Here is a 16,043-nt window from a genome sequence, read left to right as displayed (position 1 = left end):
ATGACCAATAAAATTTTTAAATGGAAACAAAACAATATTTACGAATGTAAAATGTAAAACTAAAAGTGGGCTTAAGCAAAACTGATTGTATGCTAGTTGCTATATACATATATCAGCTGCTATTATTCTGTATAAAATTATAAATCTGTCTCATGGATATATATATATATATTATATATATATATATATATATAATAAATAAATAATGATTTGGTTTGAGCTTAGTACGTGAAATTTAAAAAAATTCTTTTAAAACTTTATACTAAAATTTTATGTTAGACTATTTATACAGATTTCAGTAATTCAGCAACTTGATGGAATTTTTTGTAAATAGGGTTTGTTGTCCACTGAAGTGGCGAGGACGTTGCGTTGCTCTTTACTTTACTGACATTTGGCCTTCTATGAGATTGTAGATAACTTCTTAATACAAAATCTGGCGCATAAAGTTTTTCACAATAGGAGCATCGAGGACCAGTTGTTGCAACAATAGATATTCAGCCGAAGTAGTACCTGCAATCCTGAACATGTCTTTAAGAGGTATCTGTGTCCCGATATTATTTCAAGAATGCTTTGAAGACAGCAAACATGAAAGGCTTCAAGAGCCTTGAAGTGTTGACAATAAGTAGTACAGGATTCACAACCAAATAACAGGGCAGAAATACAAACAATATGGCTGTAAAATTGTGGTTTGAAAAGACGTGATTCCCAGGTTTGCCAAATGCAGCCGACACCACCTTATTGCGATGCTCGAGTTTTGTAGTCTAGGATTTATCTTTGATTCTACCATGTCTCTTTCTTCTCAGATTAATAGTGTCGCTAGAAGCTCTTATTTTCATTTTCTTCTTCTCGTTTTTTCTTAACTCGTGTTAAACACTCTTTTGCCAAATCTGCTTTTGCTTTTTCTGGTCCTTTTCTCTGGAACTCTCTACCTACTTCTCTGACTACTTCTCTATCACTTGCGAAGTTCAGAGCGGATCTCAAGACCCATCTGTTTTCAAAATTCATTGAGGAGTGCTGTTGAACATCGCGGAAATAGCGCTTTATAAGCTAATTGATTAATTGATCTACGTAAAATAAAAAAAAACTGTTGCCTTTTTTTGATGATCCTACTCTTCTCCTTCTTGTTACTTCGTTAATCTTATCTAGGATTGATTATTGTAACTCGCTCTACTATGGTCTTCCTGATTCTATACTCTATCTTTTAAGTAAAGCTTTTAATTCTGCTGCTCGTCTAGTTGCTCCTGCCCCTTTCTCTTCTCATATATCTTCATATCTTGTTCTCTTGCACTGGCTACCTATAAAATATAGAATAATTTTTAAAATTTGCACGTTTATGTATAAGTCTCAATCTAAATTATTTCCTAAGTATTTATCAGATATATTAGTTGAACCTAAACGCCCCGGTGTACGATCATCTTCTTGTTCTCGCTTCTTTTTAACTCGTGTTAAACACTCTTTTGCCAAATCTGCTTTTGCTTTTTCTGGTCTTTTTTTCTGGAACTCTCTACTTATTTCTTTGACTACTTCTCCATCACTTACGAAGTTCAGAGCGGATCTCAAGACCCATCTGTTTTTAAAATTCATTGAGGAGTGCTGTTGAACATCGCGGAAATAGCGCTTTACAAGCTAATTGATTGATTGATTTCACGATCCAGACAGCAGACAGTACTGAGCACACTACCATCTTACAAGAATTTTTGTGAATCATCTTGAGCATCTTTATGAACCACGAAAGATATAGCTGGCTTATTTTTGATCTATGGTATTGCGGTTGCGTTTGATGATGAGAACACCAAACCAGAAGAGCAGTGAGTGGGAAAAGAAAAGAATAGTATTCGTTTGGATAGGCTGGACAGGTGTTTCGTTCCTACCGGGGACTCATCTTGAGCATCTTTATGAACCACGAAAGATATAGCTGGCTTATTTTTGATTTATGGTGTTGCGGTTGCGTTTGATGATGAGAACACCGAACCAGAAGAGCAGTGAGCGGGAAAAGAAAAGAATAGTATTCGTTTGGATAGGCTGGACAGGTGTTTCGTTCCTACCGGGGAATTATCAGCAGCCCGAATACCTATCAAAATAGTTATCACAGTTTCTTATAAAGCCCGCACAAATCAACTCCTTATTTCGTAGTGTTTTATTTATTAATCTTTTTAATCGCTAGGATTTTCAATCCGACAATTTCGTAGTGTTTTATTTATTAATCTTTTTAATCGCTAGGATTTTCAATCCGACAATACTTTCCCACCCGATCGTCGCAACGTGTGTTGGCGAACGTGATGGATGAGGTTGCATTGCCGGTTGTTGTTATATCGAAGAAAGATCTGCGTTGGAGTGGAAACTCTCGTTGCTTGTTTTTCCTCGATCACGTCGGGGTCACCAATTTGTTGCGGTTGCGTTTGATGATGAGAACACCGAACCAGAAGAGCAGTGAGCGGGAAAAGAAAAGAATTGTATTCGTTTGGATAGGCTGGACACGTGTTTCGTCCCTACCGGGGACTCATCAGCAGCCCGAATACCTATCAGAATAGTTATTGCAGTTTCTTATAAAACCCGCACAAATCAACTCCTTATTTCGTGGTGTTTTATTTATTAGTCTTTTTAATCGCTAGGATTTTCAATCCGACAATGGCAAGAGTGTGTAACTCGGTTTTTGCAGTGTTGACAACAAGTCTCACACGACTATAAGCACGTCGGTGACATCACGTCGTTTAGTTGTGATATAGTCCGGAAGAAGCCGCTGCATCCAGGTAGCCTTTCGTTATACATATAGTTGAAAATATACATCTAAATTATCTTGTATGGGTTAGAGTTAGTTAATAACTAGAAGTTGAAGTTAAACAAATAAATGCCGGTTGTTAAAAATTTGCTCTAACAAACCGTGTTTACCCTACACCATTTTGCATGGTAACGGATCTCCTCATCTGCCTGTGGTTAAAGAAGTTTCAGATCTTGGAGTCATTGTAAATGATAAATTGAAGTTCAATAGTCATGTTTTGAAGGTAGTTCACAAATCGAACTCTATGCTGGGTGTCATTGCCAGAAATTTCAAATACCTTTTTGACAAAGCTTTTGTAATTGGTGAGGTTGCACATGGAGTACGATATCCAAGTATGGCATCCTTACATGGTCTGTTTAATAGAGGAGCTGGAAAAAGTTCAGCGAAGGGCAACGCGTGTGAAAACATCCTGCAGAGGTCTTCCATACGAGGACCGGCTGGGGAAATTTGAGTAGCCATCTCTGGCCTACAGATGTCTAAAAGCCGATTTTATTTTCTCATATAGAATAACACATGGTCAGCTGCCTGTCGATGTTGTCCCTACGTTACTGTTGGCACACGATGTTCGTACAAGGAGCCATAACTTCAGGCTTATAGGCTCTAACCATAAAGACTGCCGTATATTTTATTTCGGATAGAGTAGTGGAAGAATAAAACAAAAGGTCGTTGTTAATGCCATCTCCTTGAACGGTTTCAAGTCAGCAGTCGATAGTTACTACAGCTGACTCCAAGTTCAGCTGGCCACCTAATTTGTACTTGATCTGTGTACATATACAGTTAAATCCATTTTGCTTGTTGAATCAAAATTAGTTTCTTTTGTCATTTAACGATTTATTTATCATCATTTTGGTTGTTGCTATCTCTGGCCTACAGACGTCTAAAAGCCGATCTTATTTTCTCATATAGAATAACTCATGGTCACGGTCAGCTCCCTGTCTTATAGGTTCATGTGTTTATATTCTGTTCAATTCTGTTGACACCGTTTTTTCTAATTCCATCTGATTTATTTTAATTTTAATTGGATTTTTTTGTACTTGTTTTGCGAGGAATTATGCCCGTGCTACTTGAAATAATAATAATCAGAACACTGAAAACAAGCAGACGCACAACGCATCACATACACACACAGCCAGTGACGTTGCCATGAATTCATCACCTTTGTCTAAAATTTAATTTAATTGTGATGGGGGCTAAAATCAGGTAAAATAGTTTTCAGTTCCAATTTTAACTAATTTTGAAATTTTTATAAAAATTTCGTTCAATTTAGCCTTTCTTTACCAAAATTTTTAAATTTGCCTGGGCATATTCTTAACACATACAAAAACAACACGACACATACACACGATACACACACACACCCACTATTTATTGTCTTTTATACAACGCGGCGTAATTTAATATTTATATATATAAATATGCGCAGCGATGCCTGAGTATTAGAATTCTTTACTAGCACATCTCCTCCGTTACGTACACTGAAAAAACGTTGTTATTGTTGGATCTGAAAATTCTATTTGGCGAGGGTTCGGTCGAGGATTACTCTGCGTGGTTTAATTTTGAAAAATTTAAAATGACCAGTTAGTACTTTTCAATTTAATTTTTCTCACTTGAAATTTTTTTTATGCGAAAAAACGTTAAATTAATGTTGTTAGTTTCTAGTTCTACTGCTACTCCTACAAACTACATTCTGACTTTTTTAAGAACAGCTAAAAAACAAAACGAACTTGTTCATTAATGAACGTTCAGTTTTAACTGCTTTTTGAAAAAATAAAAAGCATAGTAAATTAAATGTTGACAAAACTTTACATTAGTGCTTTGAAAATTTGAGATTGTTAGTAGAAGTGAAAATAGGTTAAAAGTCTAAATATGTCTAAAAGTGAATTGATATTAAAAAAATTAAAAAGACTTAATTATTAGAATTATAAAAGTATCTAGGATTTAAAGTGAAATACTGAAAATTATTTTTAAAATAATTGATTAAAAGTAAAACTGTCACCAATTATTTAATTTAATAACTTTGTAAGATTAAAATCATAATTTTGGTATACTTTCAATTTAATTTTTACGCCGAACCTAGCGACACAGTGGCCGTTTCCGAACGTTAAAAAACTATAGAAACGGCAGCCGTTTCCGAACGTTAAAAAATTATAGAAACGGCGGCCGTTTCCGAACGTTAAAAAGTTATAGAAACGGCGGCCATTTTCAAATGTTAAAAAATTATAGAAACGGCGGCCATTTTCTAATGTTGAAAAGTTTTATAGACACGGCGGCCTTACGCAAAAAATTGTGGTCACGGCGGCCGTTTTTCAATAAAGTTCGCTCACCTTACGTGGAGGTACATGGTATGCTCCAAAAATCATCTAATTAAATTGCATTTTTTAATCATAAATAAATGAATGTTTTCTATAAATATTCGCTTCTAGTGAATCTAATTGATTTTGAATGTTTTTTTATGTGTTATAATTACAGGTTGCTTTTTTTACAGATTACATATTTATTATATTATATCTGTACTGCTTATTTGTTTTAATTATAATTTCTAAATTTTTTTTTTATAGCACATTTAAGAAAATACATAAATTGTTAGAAATGCCACTTATCCAATTAATTTTAAATACAACTTTGAATTGCCGGATGAGTTTTTAAACTTTCAAAACGTTTCAGGCGAATTGTATTTATTTAACATTGAAAGGAATTACGACAACAAAATACAAATATATACACTAATCTACAATATAGTATATATCCAATAATATACAGTCATACATAAAATGTTTTATTATATTGTTCAGCTATTATTTCCTGCATGCTTTACAAAACCATTCTTTTTTACTTGGAGGCCTTTTGATGCCTGCACAAGAAAAGTGGAACCACTTGAGATAGGAATCACAGGAAACACTTCGAACATCCCTAAGATCATTGCTACAGGTTCCACACATCCATTCTTCATTGCAACATTTATTAATCATTTCTTTCAAAACATTTAGATCTAAAAAATCTTTCAATAAATATAGACATTCTTGTACTTGTCCATCTAAGAACTGACTTGGTACTGATTGAATATTGCTAATATTATAATCTTGTCCACTACCAAATAACCATTGTAACATCAATTTTTGCTTTTCTCTTGTTGGCTTCGAAGCAAAAGATATAGATTTGCAATGTTTTGAAGGCATGCCTAAACAGGTTAGTGTTGCTCCTTTTGGTCGACCTCTTGATTTAAAAGCTCGGGGAAAAAGAAGCTCTGAACATGGCAATGATGATGATTCTGTTGTAAGTTCTTGTGACTGTGAAGTGGCTGGCAACGCTTCAGGAATTTCTCCAAAAAGAACTTCATCATCTGCCGAAATTTGATTTAATAACGTATTTAAGTAAATATAGTACATGGGAGAATATCATATTTTAGGAAATTATTAAATTATGGATGTTGATAAAAAAGTTCAATAAAACAGTTAAAAATACCTGTATGTCTACTGCATGGTTCTTCAGTGTCAAATCTTTGTTGCTGTGAAGGCAGTGGCAAGGCCTCAAGAGAAGAATATTCATCATCTGCAGAATCAAGTGCATTGACTAAAATAATGATACATAGTTTTAATGTAAAAAAATATACCTTGACTACCAGTGGGTATTTTGTCAGCATCAATTTCCTGTGACAGCAATTGTGAAGATAAGGTTTCAATATTGACACCTGAAAAGACATAGATACAACAATTAGCAAAAACAAAGAGTAATATTAAAAAAACATAATTGAAATGCAAAAAGAGTACGTTGATCATCCTCGAGTACTTCAACACTTTCCGTTTCAATTCTTTGTTGAAATGGAGGCAATGGTGATGACACAGTCTCATGAATGTTACCACAAAAACCTTCTTTATCTTTAAAAATGTGGGTAAAAATATAACATTGGCTAATTACCAGTATAAACATTTAAAACATACTTTGATGGTTATCAATTGATTCATTACCAAGGTAGACAACTTCTACTTCATGACCATCCTTCCAGGCGTTGACAATTTGTTTTAGCTGTTTGGTACGCTTCTGAAAGAGATTGTGACCTGATTGAGCTAACACCTGGCGAATTTCCACAACTTTTCCAGATACCTGCAAAAGATACTCTTTCACCTTAGTGGGATTGGCTCCCATACCAATCATCTTGTTGTTTCTCTTCCTGGCATAATTTTCTTTGCTGTGATGTGTGTTGAAAAGTCTCTGGAACTATTACATGATTATGATCATTTATGATTGATCTTACAACTAATTAATTTATCACCATTCTTATTTGCTCCAAGAACTATTTTTGCTGGACAATCACGTTTGATGGTACTGAAAAATAAATTATAACATTTACTATTACTTATATGAAAAAAAAAATTCAAAAATGAAAATACTTTTGATTAGGCCTTTTACCCGATCCTTTGCTTTTATAAGAGCCATAGTGTTGACAACCCAGCTTAATGTAAGAATACATCAGATCATCACTGAAGTATAAATAAAGGTAAGATTATAAATAAAATATATATGATATAATTATAACAATAATATGATCTAATAATAATCTTTCACAAAATATGAGAGGTTAGATATTATAAATAAGCAATGAGTGCAGTGTGGTCATAATCTACAACTCAGCACTCACTACACAAAAAGCATTAGATTTTTTACAATTATAAGCACACACGTGGCATATGGCAGTTTTACTCAAACTGATTTTCATTGTGTAATAGACAATACAATTACAAGCGGGCTAATTTAGTGACAAAGATATGTTGTGATAAAAAAGTGTGCTAATTACAAAATCAACCAGTTACGAATTATGACAATTTTTAACAAAATTATTAAAATAATTATCATAAGTAATCATAAATTGCTCACCTGAATGTTTTATTGGGTTGCTTCTTTTTATTGGGGTGCTCTTTCCACCGTTGTTGAATCAGCAACAGTATAATTAACAAATGATTCTTTTTCATATTCAGATAATTTTTTTTTAAATCTATAAAACTAACAAATTCTTCTCCTTCAACAAGCGACATAATAAACAAAGTAACAAGAAAATTTGCGTCAAAATTACTAAATCTCGACACGGAGCACGAGGAGCAACAATGGAGAACGAAATGTATAACCAAAGATACTCTATATATTGCGTCACAAAATTACGTAGTAAAAGTTGGTTACGAAGCGTATGTTTAAAAAACTTATGTTAAAAAAAATAAATTTGTCACTATATCTAAAGTAAATATAAATATGAAATAAATATATTTTGATTGTTTTGCCGTTATCAAATTTTTAGCGGTCTAAAAATTTATATAACCGGTGTCTGTAATATATTTACGTTCAGAAACGGCGGCCGGGTCTATAGTTACTGTCTAATTTTTAATTTAAAGAGAAAGTTTATTTTATAATTTTTTTATAATCAATACCTACAATGTATATAAAATTTATATACATTGTAGGCATTGATTCATTAAATTAAAGTAATTAGTACATTCCTATATTATATGCTTTTGTATAGTAGGCATTAAAAATTTTAATGATTAAAATAAACTTCCATGAAGTCATTTGAATGTGTTTTAACATGTAAATTTACTATTAGGTACTGAAATAAAGTTTCATGCATTTTTGTAAGCATTTTAAAACACAATCCACTACGTAGACATTAATAATGTATACTTTCATGCATCTGGACGTGTAGGAGCTGAAATTAACTGACAAATTTGAATAGAAGCGTTTACATGGTAATTCTTTTTTTATTATATGCTTCCTTGATGTTTAAAATTATTTATTAATTATATTTTTTCAAGCATTGCTAAACAAGTAGACTTTGTTCAGAAGGTGGCCCTGTTGTCAGAGAGGTGGCCCTGAAAATGGCTGTTTAATTGTCATCATCATCATCATCACTGCCATCAGCATTATATTTATCAAAAGATGTTCACTTTTTCTCTGATGTGGATAATAATATTTCCAAATGGCATCTGGCCATATTGTTCCTGCTAAACAAATTCTGCCAATGGATATCTCTGATTAACAATGATCATCAATGTTAACTTTGACGCTCCACCCATCGAAGGTCCGATTCCAGACATCACTTTAGAGGAGCTTACAGAAGCTCTGGAAGCTATGAAGGATGGAAAGACAGCAGGGCCCTCTGGACTCACAAATGACATTATCAAAGCATCTGGTACTGCAGGTATCCAAACATTACTACAACTTTGCCGTGAAATCTGGAGAAATTGCTCAATGCTGACTGAATGGAACTATAGCATGACAGTCCCGCTATACAAATGCAAAGGTGATACATTGAACTGTTCATCATATCGGGGTATACGTCTGTTAGAACACTCCCTGAAAATTGTTGAAAAAATCATTGAGAGAAGATTAACGTCGTGCATCACAATCGGAAATTATTAATTCGGTTTTCTAGCGGGGAATTCTACAATTGATGCAATTCACATCCTTCGGCAACTGCAAGAGAAGTACCTCGTAAAGCATCAACAACTATCACACATTTTTGTAGACCTTGAAAAAGCATTTGATCGAGTTCCCCGTGAAGCAATCAAATGGAGTCTACGTCGACAATTCATTCCAGAAAATTTTGTTCGACTTGTGATGGAAATGTATACGAATACTAAGATTTTTGTCAGCACAACCGTTGAAAACACAGATGCATTTGACATCTGCGTTGGAGTTCACCAAGGCTCGATTCTCAGTCCACTGTTATTTATAACTGTGATGGAGGAAATCACAAAACCGATATGCACTGGTGACATTTGGAATCTAGTATATGCTGATGATATCGTTTTAACAGCCGCGTCTGAGCAGAATGCAGCACAGATGTTTGAAGATTGGAACACCAGACTCGCTGATCATGGATTCAAAGTCAACATCAGCAAAACCAAAGCAATGAACACTGGTGAACCCATCCAATCCACAGCTACTGGATGATGGCCCTGTTCAGTTTGTAAAGCTGGTGTAGGTAACAATTCAATCAAGTGTCAGCAGTGTAACCAGTGGTGTCACAAACGTTGTTCAAAAATAATTGGTACTTTATCTAAAGTGTCCAATTTTGTTTGTCCTGCTTGCATCAATCCACAACAACAAATTCGAAATAGCACTGTTTTTGAAGCCATTAAAATAGAGAAAGTCACATCGTTTCAATATATAGGGGATGTTCTGGATTGTACTGGAACAGCTGAAGCTGCCATTCGAGCACAGATACGTGCAGCCTGGAATAAATGGCATCTCCTTCCCTCTATATCTATATGCGGCGTGACATCCCACTATCACTACGATCAAGACTTTATAAATCTGTGATACGTCCGGCGTTGTTATATGGTGCAGAAACATGGCCAATGACAACCAAACTGGAACAACAACTTCAACGAACCGACATGAAAATGCTCCGATGGATGCAACGAATTAGTCTGAAGGACCACATCAAATCTACCGAAATCCTGCGTCGTGCTGGTTTAGATGATATAAAGGACGAATGCCGGCAACACCGTCTGCGGTGGTTTGGTCATGTCAAACGAAGTGGAAACAGTGCCATAACTTCTCTTGCAGATGTTGAAGTACCTGGCACACGTCCCAAAGGCCGTCCAAAGAAGTCCTGGTCGCAAACAATCGAGCAAGACATGAAAGCTCTAAATTTAAATGAAATGGATACAACTGATCGTCTAATTTGGCGCAAAAAGTTGATGGCAAAGAAACAACGTCCTACCTCGGGAAACCGAGTCTCTGGACGCAAAACGAAGATTGATTGATATCTCTGATTAACAAAATTTTAAGAATGATTGACTGTTGAATGGATTTAGCCCATATTTCCAAGCTGGCTGTAAGCGTGCCATTCACTATGGTTTTTCCTGGTGCAATCTATTTTACTATTAATGGTAATAGTGTTTGTTCATCCCGGGCCTAAATCTCCTCTGAAAAGCAATGTCTGGTACCTCATTCAATCCAGCCGAAAATCCACCCTTCTCTCAAATTCAACTTTGCCCCCTCTTTGATTTTTGATTTGTCAATAATTGTTTCTGGGCTTCCTATGGGTACAACTTGATCCACACATTTTTAGATACATATGTCATGGCAGAAGTTGTACCAATCAATTACAGACTTTGTGCTCGGTTGCAACTTGCGACAATCTGTTTTTACCCGCATGCTCCAGACCCAATAGTAGATTAAACGAACCAGCAACAACCATGCGGTGGTTCATATTGACAGCTTCTGACAGGGCAATGCCAAATTATGCCATTGATGCCTGGTTTATATGCCCTTACAGTAGGGTGGTTCACATTTGAATGGGGAAAAAAATTTTTTGTCTGATTTGAGTGCACACCCTCTGAAAAGTTTCCATTGGGTCCTAAAAACTTACAAACCAAAAATAAGACAAATCAAATTAAATTTAGAGGTTGCTCATGCATCTCAAAATTATATAAAAATGTGATAATTCATTATTTCGAAACCAAATACAAATATAACTGGAAAAGTATCAAAAGTTGGTTACTTACTTAATTCAAAACATAGATATTAGATATTTTAAAATGCATTATTATTATTAAATATTCTATGGTCACCATATTTGTTGTCAGCAAAAAGTAAAATAGGATAAATATCTGCATAATTTAACTGTGTCGATTTACTAGTAATTTGAGGTGATTTTGAAATACCGGTACTGTACATATTTAACTACGTATAAAATGGCTTCTAATTCAAACTGTGGTGCTCTTACAACACGCAGCATGACTAACATATGGCTGATTGGACAGTTACAAAGTGAACTTCCAGTAAATGTATTGCCTACAACAGGTGATGTCCTGAGAATGTTTTTTTTATTATCATCAAGTAGAAAAGAAAACTGTGCCTGAAAGTGCAAAACTGTCGACAGATAAGGTCATGGACATGTGGAACAAGGCTAGAATACCAACAACCTACCATACTCATGTTGTAGAAAAAGTAAAGTCGGTAGTTGATGACTACAAGCTAATAAAAAAGAACAAAAACAGACTAAGTGAAGCACAACGAGCACGAGAGAAGGAATTTGAAGAAAATGAGCACATGCTGTTTGATATTGCTCACCAACACGCCATGCAGCTCATCCGAATTCAGGAAGATATAGAATTTCTTGAAGACCAGAGGGGCAGTCGACGAATGCAAATGATTGGCGTTGATAAAGACCTGACTAAGAAAGAAGAGCGCACAGAACAACGTAAATGCAAAGAAGAAGAGAGAAAAGAGCGAGAGCAGAAGCGGATGACAGAAAGTACCTCACTACATTTATCTAGTTCTGATGACAGTGATAGTGAACAGCAGGACACAGAGGACAACTATGAAATTGAAATTCCAGTGTACTACAAAAAGCAGATCAGTGAAGTAGAAGACAGTCTGTCAAGCAGTGCCAGCAAAAAAACACGAACTGTGCAGGATATGTTGTCGTCGCCAGATGTTGCTTCAGCACTGGATAGAATAAACCTGTCAGATAGAAAGTTCACAGTATTAGCAGCAGCCATTGCACAAGCTAGTGGGCAAGACATCAGGGATACATCTCTGTCACGTTCCACAGTTCATCGTAAACGACAGCAACATCGATCAACCATTGACAGCAGTATTCGTCAACAATTTCAGGATCGTGACAGAAACCACCTTCTGGTTCACTGGGATGGGAAGATCATGAATGATGATCCACACTCCAGAACTGATAGACTGGCTGTTGTTGTGACTGGCTGTAATGTGGAGAAAATCTTAGGAATTGTTAAAATTGCATCAAGCATGGGACAAGCACAGGCCAATGCAACTTTTCAGTTGCTCAAATTATGGGACGTTAGTGAAGACATTATAGGCATGTGCTTTGATACTACTGCTGCCAATACTGGGACGTCAAGTGGAGCATGTGTTTTGCTGGAGAAACTGCTCCATAGAAATCTCTTGCACTTTGCTTGTCGTCATCATGTACATGAATTGATAATCGGTGAAGTTTTCACAGTTCTGTTTGGTCCAAGCCGTGGCCCCAACATTGGAATGTTTGAAAGATTTCGAGCCTACTGGCCAAATATAAATCAGTCAAACCACAAGCCACTTGATGATGACAGGATGAACCACTCATTGCTACAGATAATGCGGTCTGACATAGTACCATCTTTGACATGTTTTCTTTCAGCTGACAGCTCATACATCCCACGAGAGGATTACAAGGAGTTGGTTGAACTCTGTCTCTTAGTGCTGGGTTATCCAATGCAGACTGATGGCAAGTACCATTTCTGTGTTCCTGGAGCATATCACATGGCCAGATGGAAGGCCAAAGTGATCTACTGTCTCAAAATGTATTTGTTCCGCAATGAATTCAAGCTAACAGCAACTGAAACAAAAAGTTTAACTGAATTCTGCCTATTTGCAACCCATATATATGTGCCAGCATGGATGTTGTGCCCAATACCCAGTGATGCACCAGTCAATGACCTGCAACTTCTGAGCAGAATTGAACAATACTCTGAAATCAACAAGAATGTAGCAAGTGCTGCCACAAAAAAGTTGAAGAATCATCTGCGGTATCTCGGTACAGAAATGGTTTGGCTGTCATTGTTCTCAAATAAGGTTGCAAATGCTGAGAAGCAGTTGATTGTGGAAGCAATGACTGCAGTAGATTCTGACTGGAGTGTGCGAGGTGTCAAATATCCTGCAACTGAACTGGAACAGGTGAAAAGCAAACCACTGCATGATCTGGTATCAGGTACATCTCGTGCTGCATTGTTATCACTTGGAATGGATGTTGCTATCTTGCGTGAAACTGAACCAGACTCATGGAATGATTTTCCTTCATTTCAAAAAGTAGCAAATGTTGTGAAGTCACTTAAGGTCGTTAATGACACTGCAGAACGCACTGTGGCACTCATGACAAATTTTAACCAGTCTATAACCAAAAATGAAACAGAACTGCAAAAACTGATACAGGTGGTGGAGGACAATCGAACACGTATTCCGGACTCCTCTAAGCGCACATTAGCCAGTGCTCAAGCAGCTGCTGCTATGTTTTGAGTCTGACATACTATGAGTGATTAACAGAAAAACATAAACTGAGTACATTAATTGCCTCAAGTTAATTTCAGTTTCTCAATCAAAGATTAACAGTACTGAACTTTCGTTTGGCATAATCAAGTTGCCTTTACCTTGTGAGAACTGTTTGTTTAGTGTTGAATATTTTGTTATTTTGAGTATAAATTTGTAGAACTGTTAAATCTTACATGATTTTCACAAGAATGTTGTTCATTTTACTGCAAAATAAACATTAAACACAAAATTGTAGCACTGACCAATATTCGCTTATATGCTAAATATGGTGAAAAACTGAATGTCATTGAGCAACCTCTAAATATTGTCAGAATTGAATGAAATTTTGCACACATGCTAACTTTCAGCTAAGGAAAAAATACAGGGGGTGTGCACTTAAATATTAAAAAAAAATTTTTTTTGAACCACCCTACCTTACAGTCATATCACTGGTGCAATTGTCACAAATCATTTCTTGATACAACAATCTGTGACCGTCAATGTATTTATTAACCCTGTCCACTTGATTCATAATAGAAAAAGAAAGTATGTACTATTAAATAAACTCGAGGTAAAGCGCCGAATCAAATGACTCAGAAGTCGTGATAAAGATCTTTGGAATAAGAAATTCAAATATTTTAAAAATTACATTTTTGATTGATAAAATTATTTTGGTTACTATATTTTTAAAAACATTTTTTAGAAATTGTTATAATTTGAATTTAAATTTTAGAATTTTATTATATAATCAATTAAATAAACCAATCAGTTTTGAAAAGTTATGTCCTAACATTACATTTTTGAAATAAAAAACCTTAATTCATTTTATATAATTATCTAAAACAATAATTAATAAAAAAAGTTAAACATAAGGAAGAATTTATTCATATAGAATTATTAATATAAATTCATTTTAATTAATTTATTCAGCGTTATCAATATAAATTCACTTTTACACCTATTTACTTCACAATCTCAAATTTCGTTTGCATTTAGGCACTAATGTAAAGTTTTGCCTAAATGTTTTTTGTGAAATAAATAATTTAAAGTTTATAATGATATTTGTTTAATAATTATTTTGATGGTTAGTGTTGGGGTTAGAAGGGAACGTTCTATGACTATAGTTATCTAGTAATTTAGTTTAATTTTAATAGACTAATCCAGCATTCTCTGATTCTGATAGTCAATTGTGATATGATATGACAATGATTCATAATTGGTTGATTGAGCTTTAAACGAACTGATATTGAACTGAATGACAATATGCATTAACAGTTGAATGTTGAACATTTTGTTGTCCATTCATTTCAGCATCAGTACAGAGTGTCATAGTCAGAGCATTAGAATTTTCTAGTTTGAGACTTGGAAAAAACTCGTGAATGTTCATTAACGATTGTTCAGTTTTAAGCTATTTTGGAAAAATTAAAAGTATAGTAAATTAAATGTTTTTATGGAATAATAAATAATTCTTAGTCTATAATGATATTTAGTAATAATTGTGGGTTGGTTAGTGTCAGGGTTAAGGTCAGGGTTAGGAAATATTCATTGAATGAACTATTGTTGTCTCTTTTCTTTAGTTTAATAAAAACTCTAATGACCAGGTTTAGATAAGATATACTTCCAGTTGACCTCTTCAACGGCGCTTGAACTTGCAGTTACTCTTGCATCAACTCTCTCCCATTCACTTTAAGAAACAGCTCTTGTACCTTTGCAACGATTGTTGCACCTGCAATCAACTCTGCATCAGTTCTTGTACCAGCACCTCCGGCAGCTACTTTTTGCAACAACTCTTGTACCTGCAGTTACTCTGTTACAATCCTTATATCTGCAGCCACTTTCTGCAACAGCTCTTGCGTGTTCAGCTACTCTTTGCAAAAACTCTTGTATCCTCAATCATTTTGCAACAGTTCTTTTACCTGTAACCTGTATTCACTCTGCAACAATTTTTGTACTTGCTGTTACCCTCTGCAACAGCCTTTGGTACCTGCAATTATCCTCTGCTAGACTTTTGCCTAATTGACTATTTTGAACGTATACAAATATCAGAATGATTTTTAATATACATAATGGAGGAATTGTGTTGGTATTTCAGAAATGGCACAAGCAATTTATTTTTTTCTTTTGGCAGTCTTCTTAATGCATGCAACATCCCTTAGCTGAAAATATCCGAAGTTCTTCAAATAGAAAGCGTAACACACAGCAAGGTGTGTCTGCCTTATTTCAGAATGAG

General features: G+C 35.0%; 2 protein-coding genes across 2 annotated transcripts; one reads left to right on the top strand and one right to left on the bottom strand.

Moving 5' to 3' along the window:
* Nucleotides 1–5,574: 5,574 nt before the first annotated feature.
* On the bottom strand, nucleotides 5,575–6,931 carry HELRODRAFT_168080 (hypothetical protein; the record flags this gene model as incomplete). The annotated part of the gene is made up of 5 exons (XM_009013768.1): nucleotides 5,575–6,119; nucleotides 6,242–6,328; nucleotides 6,390–6,467; nucleotides 6,547–6,654; nucleotides 6,718–6,931. 5 exons carry the CDS (start codon nucleotides 6,929–6,931, stop codon nucleotides 5,575–5,577), a joined length of 1,032 nt encoding a protein of 343 aa, XP_009012016.1.
* A 4,538-nt stretch (nucleotides 6,932–11,469) lies between these two features.
* Nucleotides 11,470–13,801, top strand: HELRODRAFT_168079 (hypothetical protein; the record flags this gene model as incomplete). The annotated part of the gene is made up of 2 exons (XM_009013767.1): nucleotides 11,470–11,578; nucleotides 11,658–13,801. The coding sequence occupies 2 exons, from the start codon at nucleotides 11,470–11,472 to the stop codon at nucleotides 13,799–13,801; spliced, it is 2,253 nt and encodes a 750-aa protein (XP_009012015.1).
* Nucleotides 13,802–16,043: the final 2,242 nt, after the last annotated feature.

The sequence above is a fragment of the Helobdella robusta genome (assembly GCF_000326865.2).
Source record: "Helobdella robusta unplaced genomic scaffold HELROscaffold_12, whole genome shotgun sequence".
Taxonomy (NCBI): Eukaryota; Metazoa; Annelida; class Clitellata; order Rhynchobdellida; family Glossiphoniidae; genus Helobdella; species Helobdella robusta.
The sequence above is the reverse complement of the archived record's forward strand: the minus strand, read 5'-3'. Positions and strand labels throughout refer to the sequence as shown.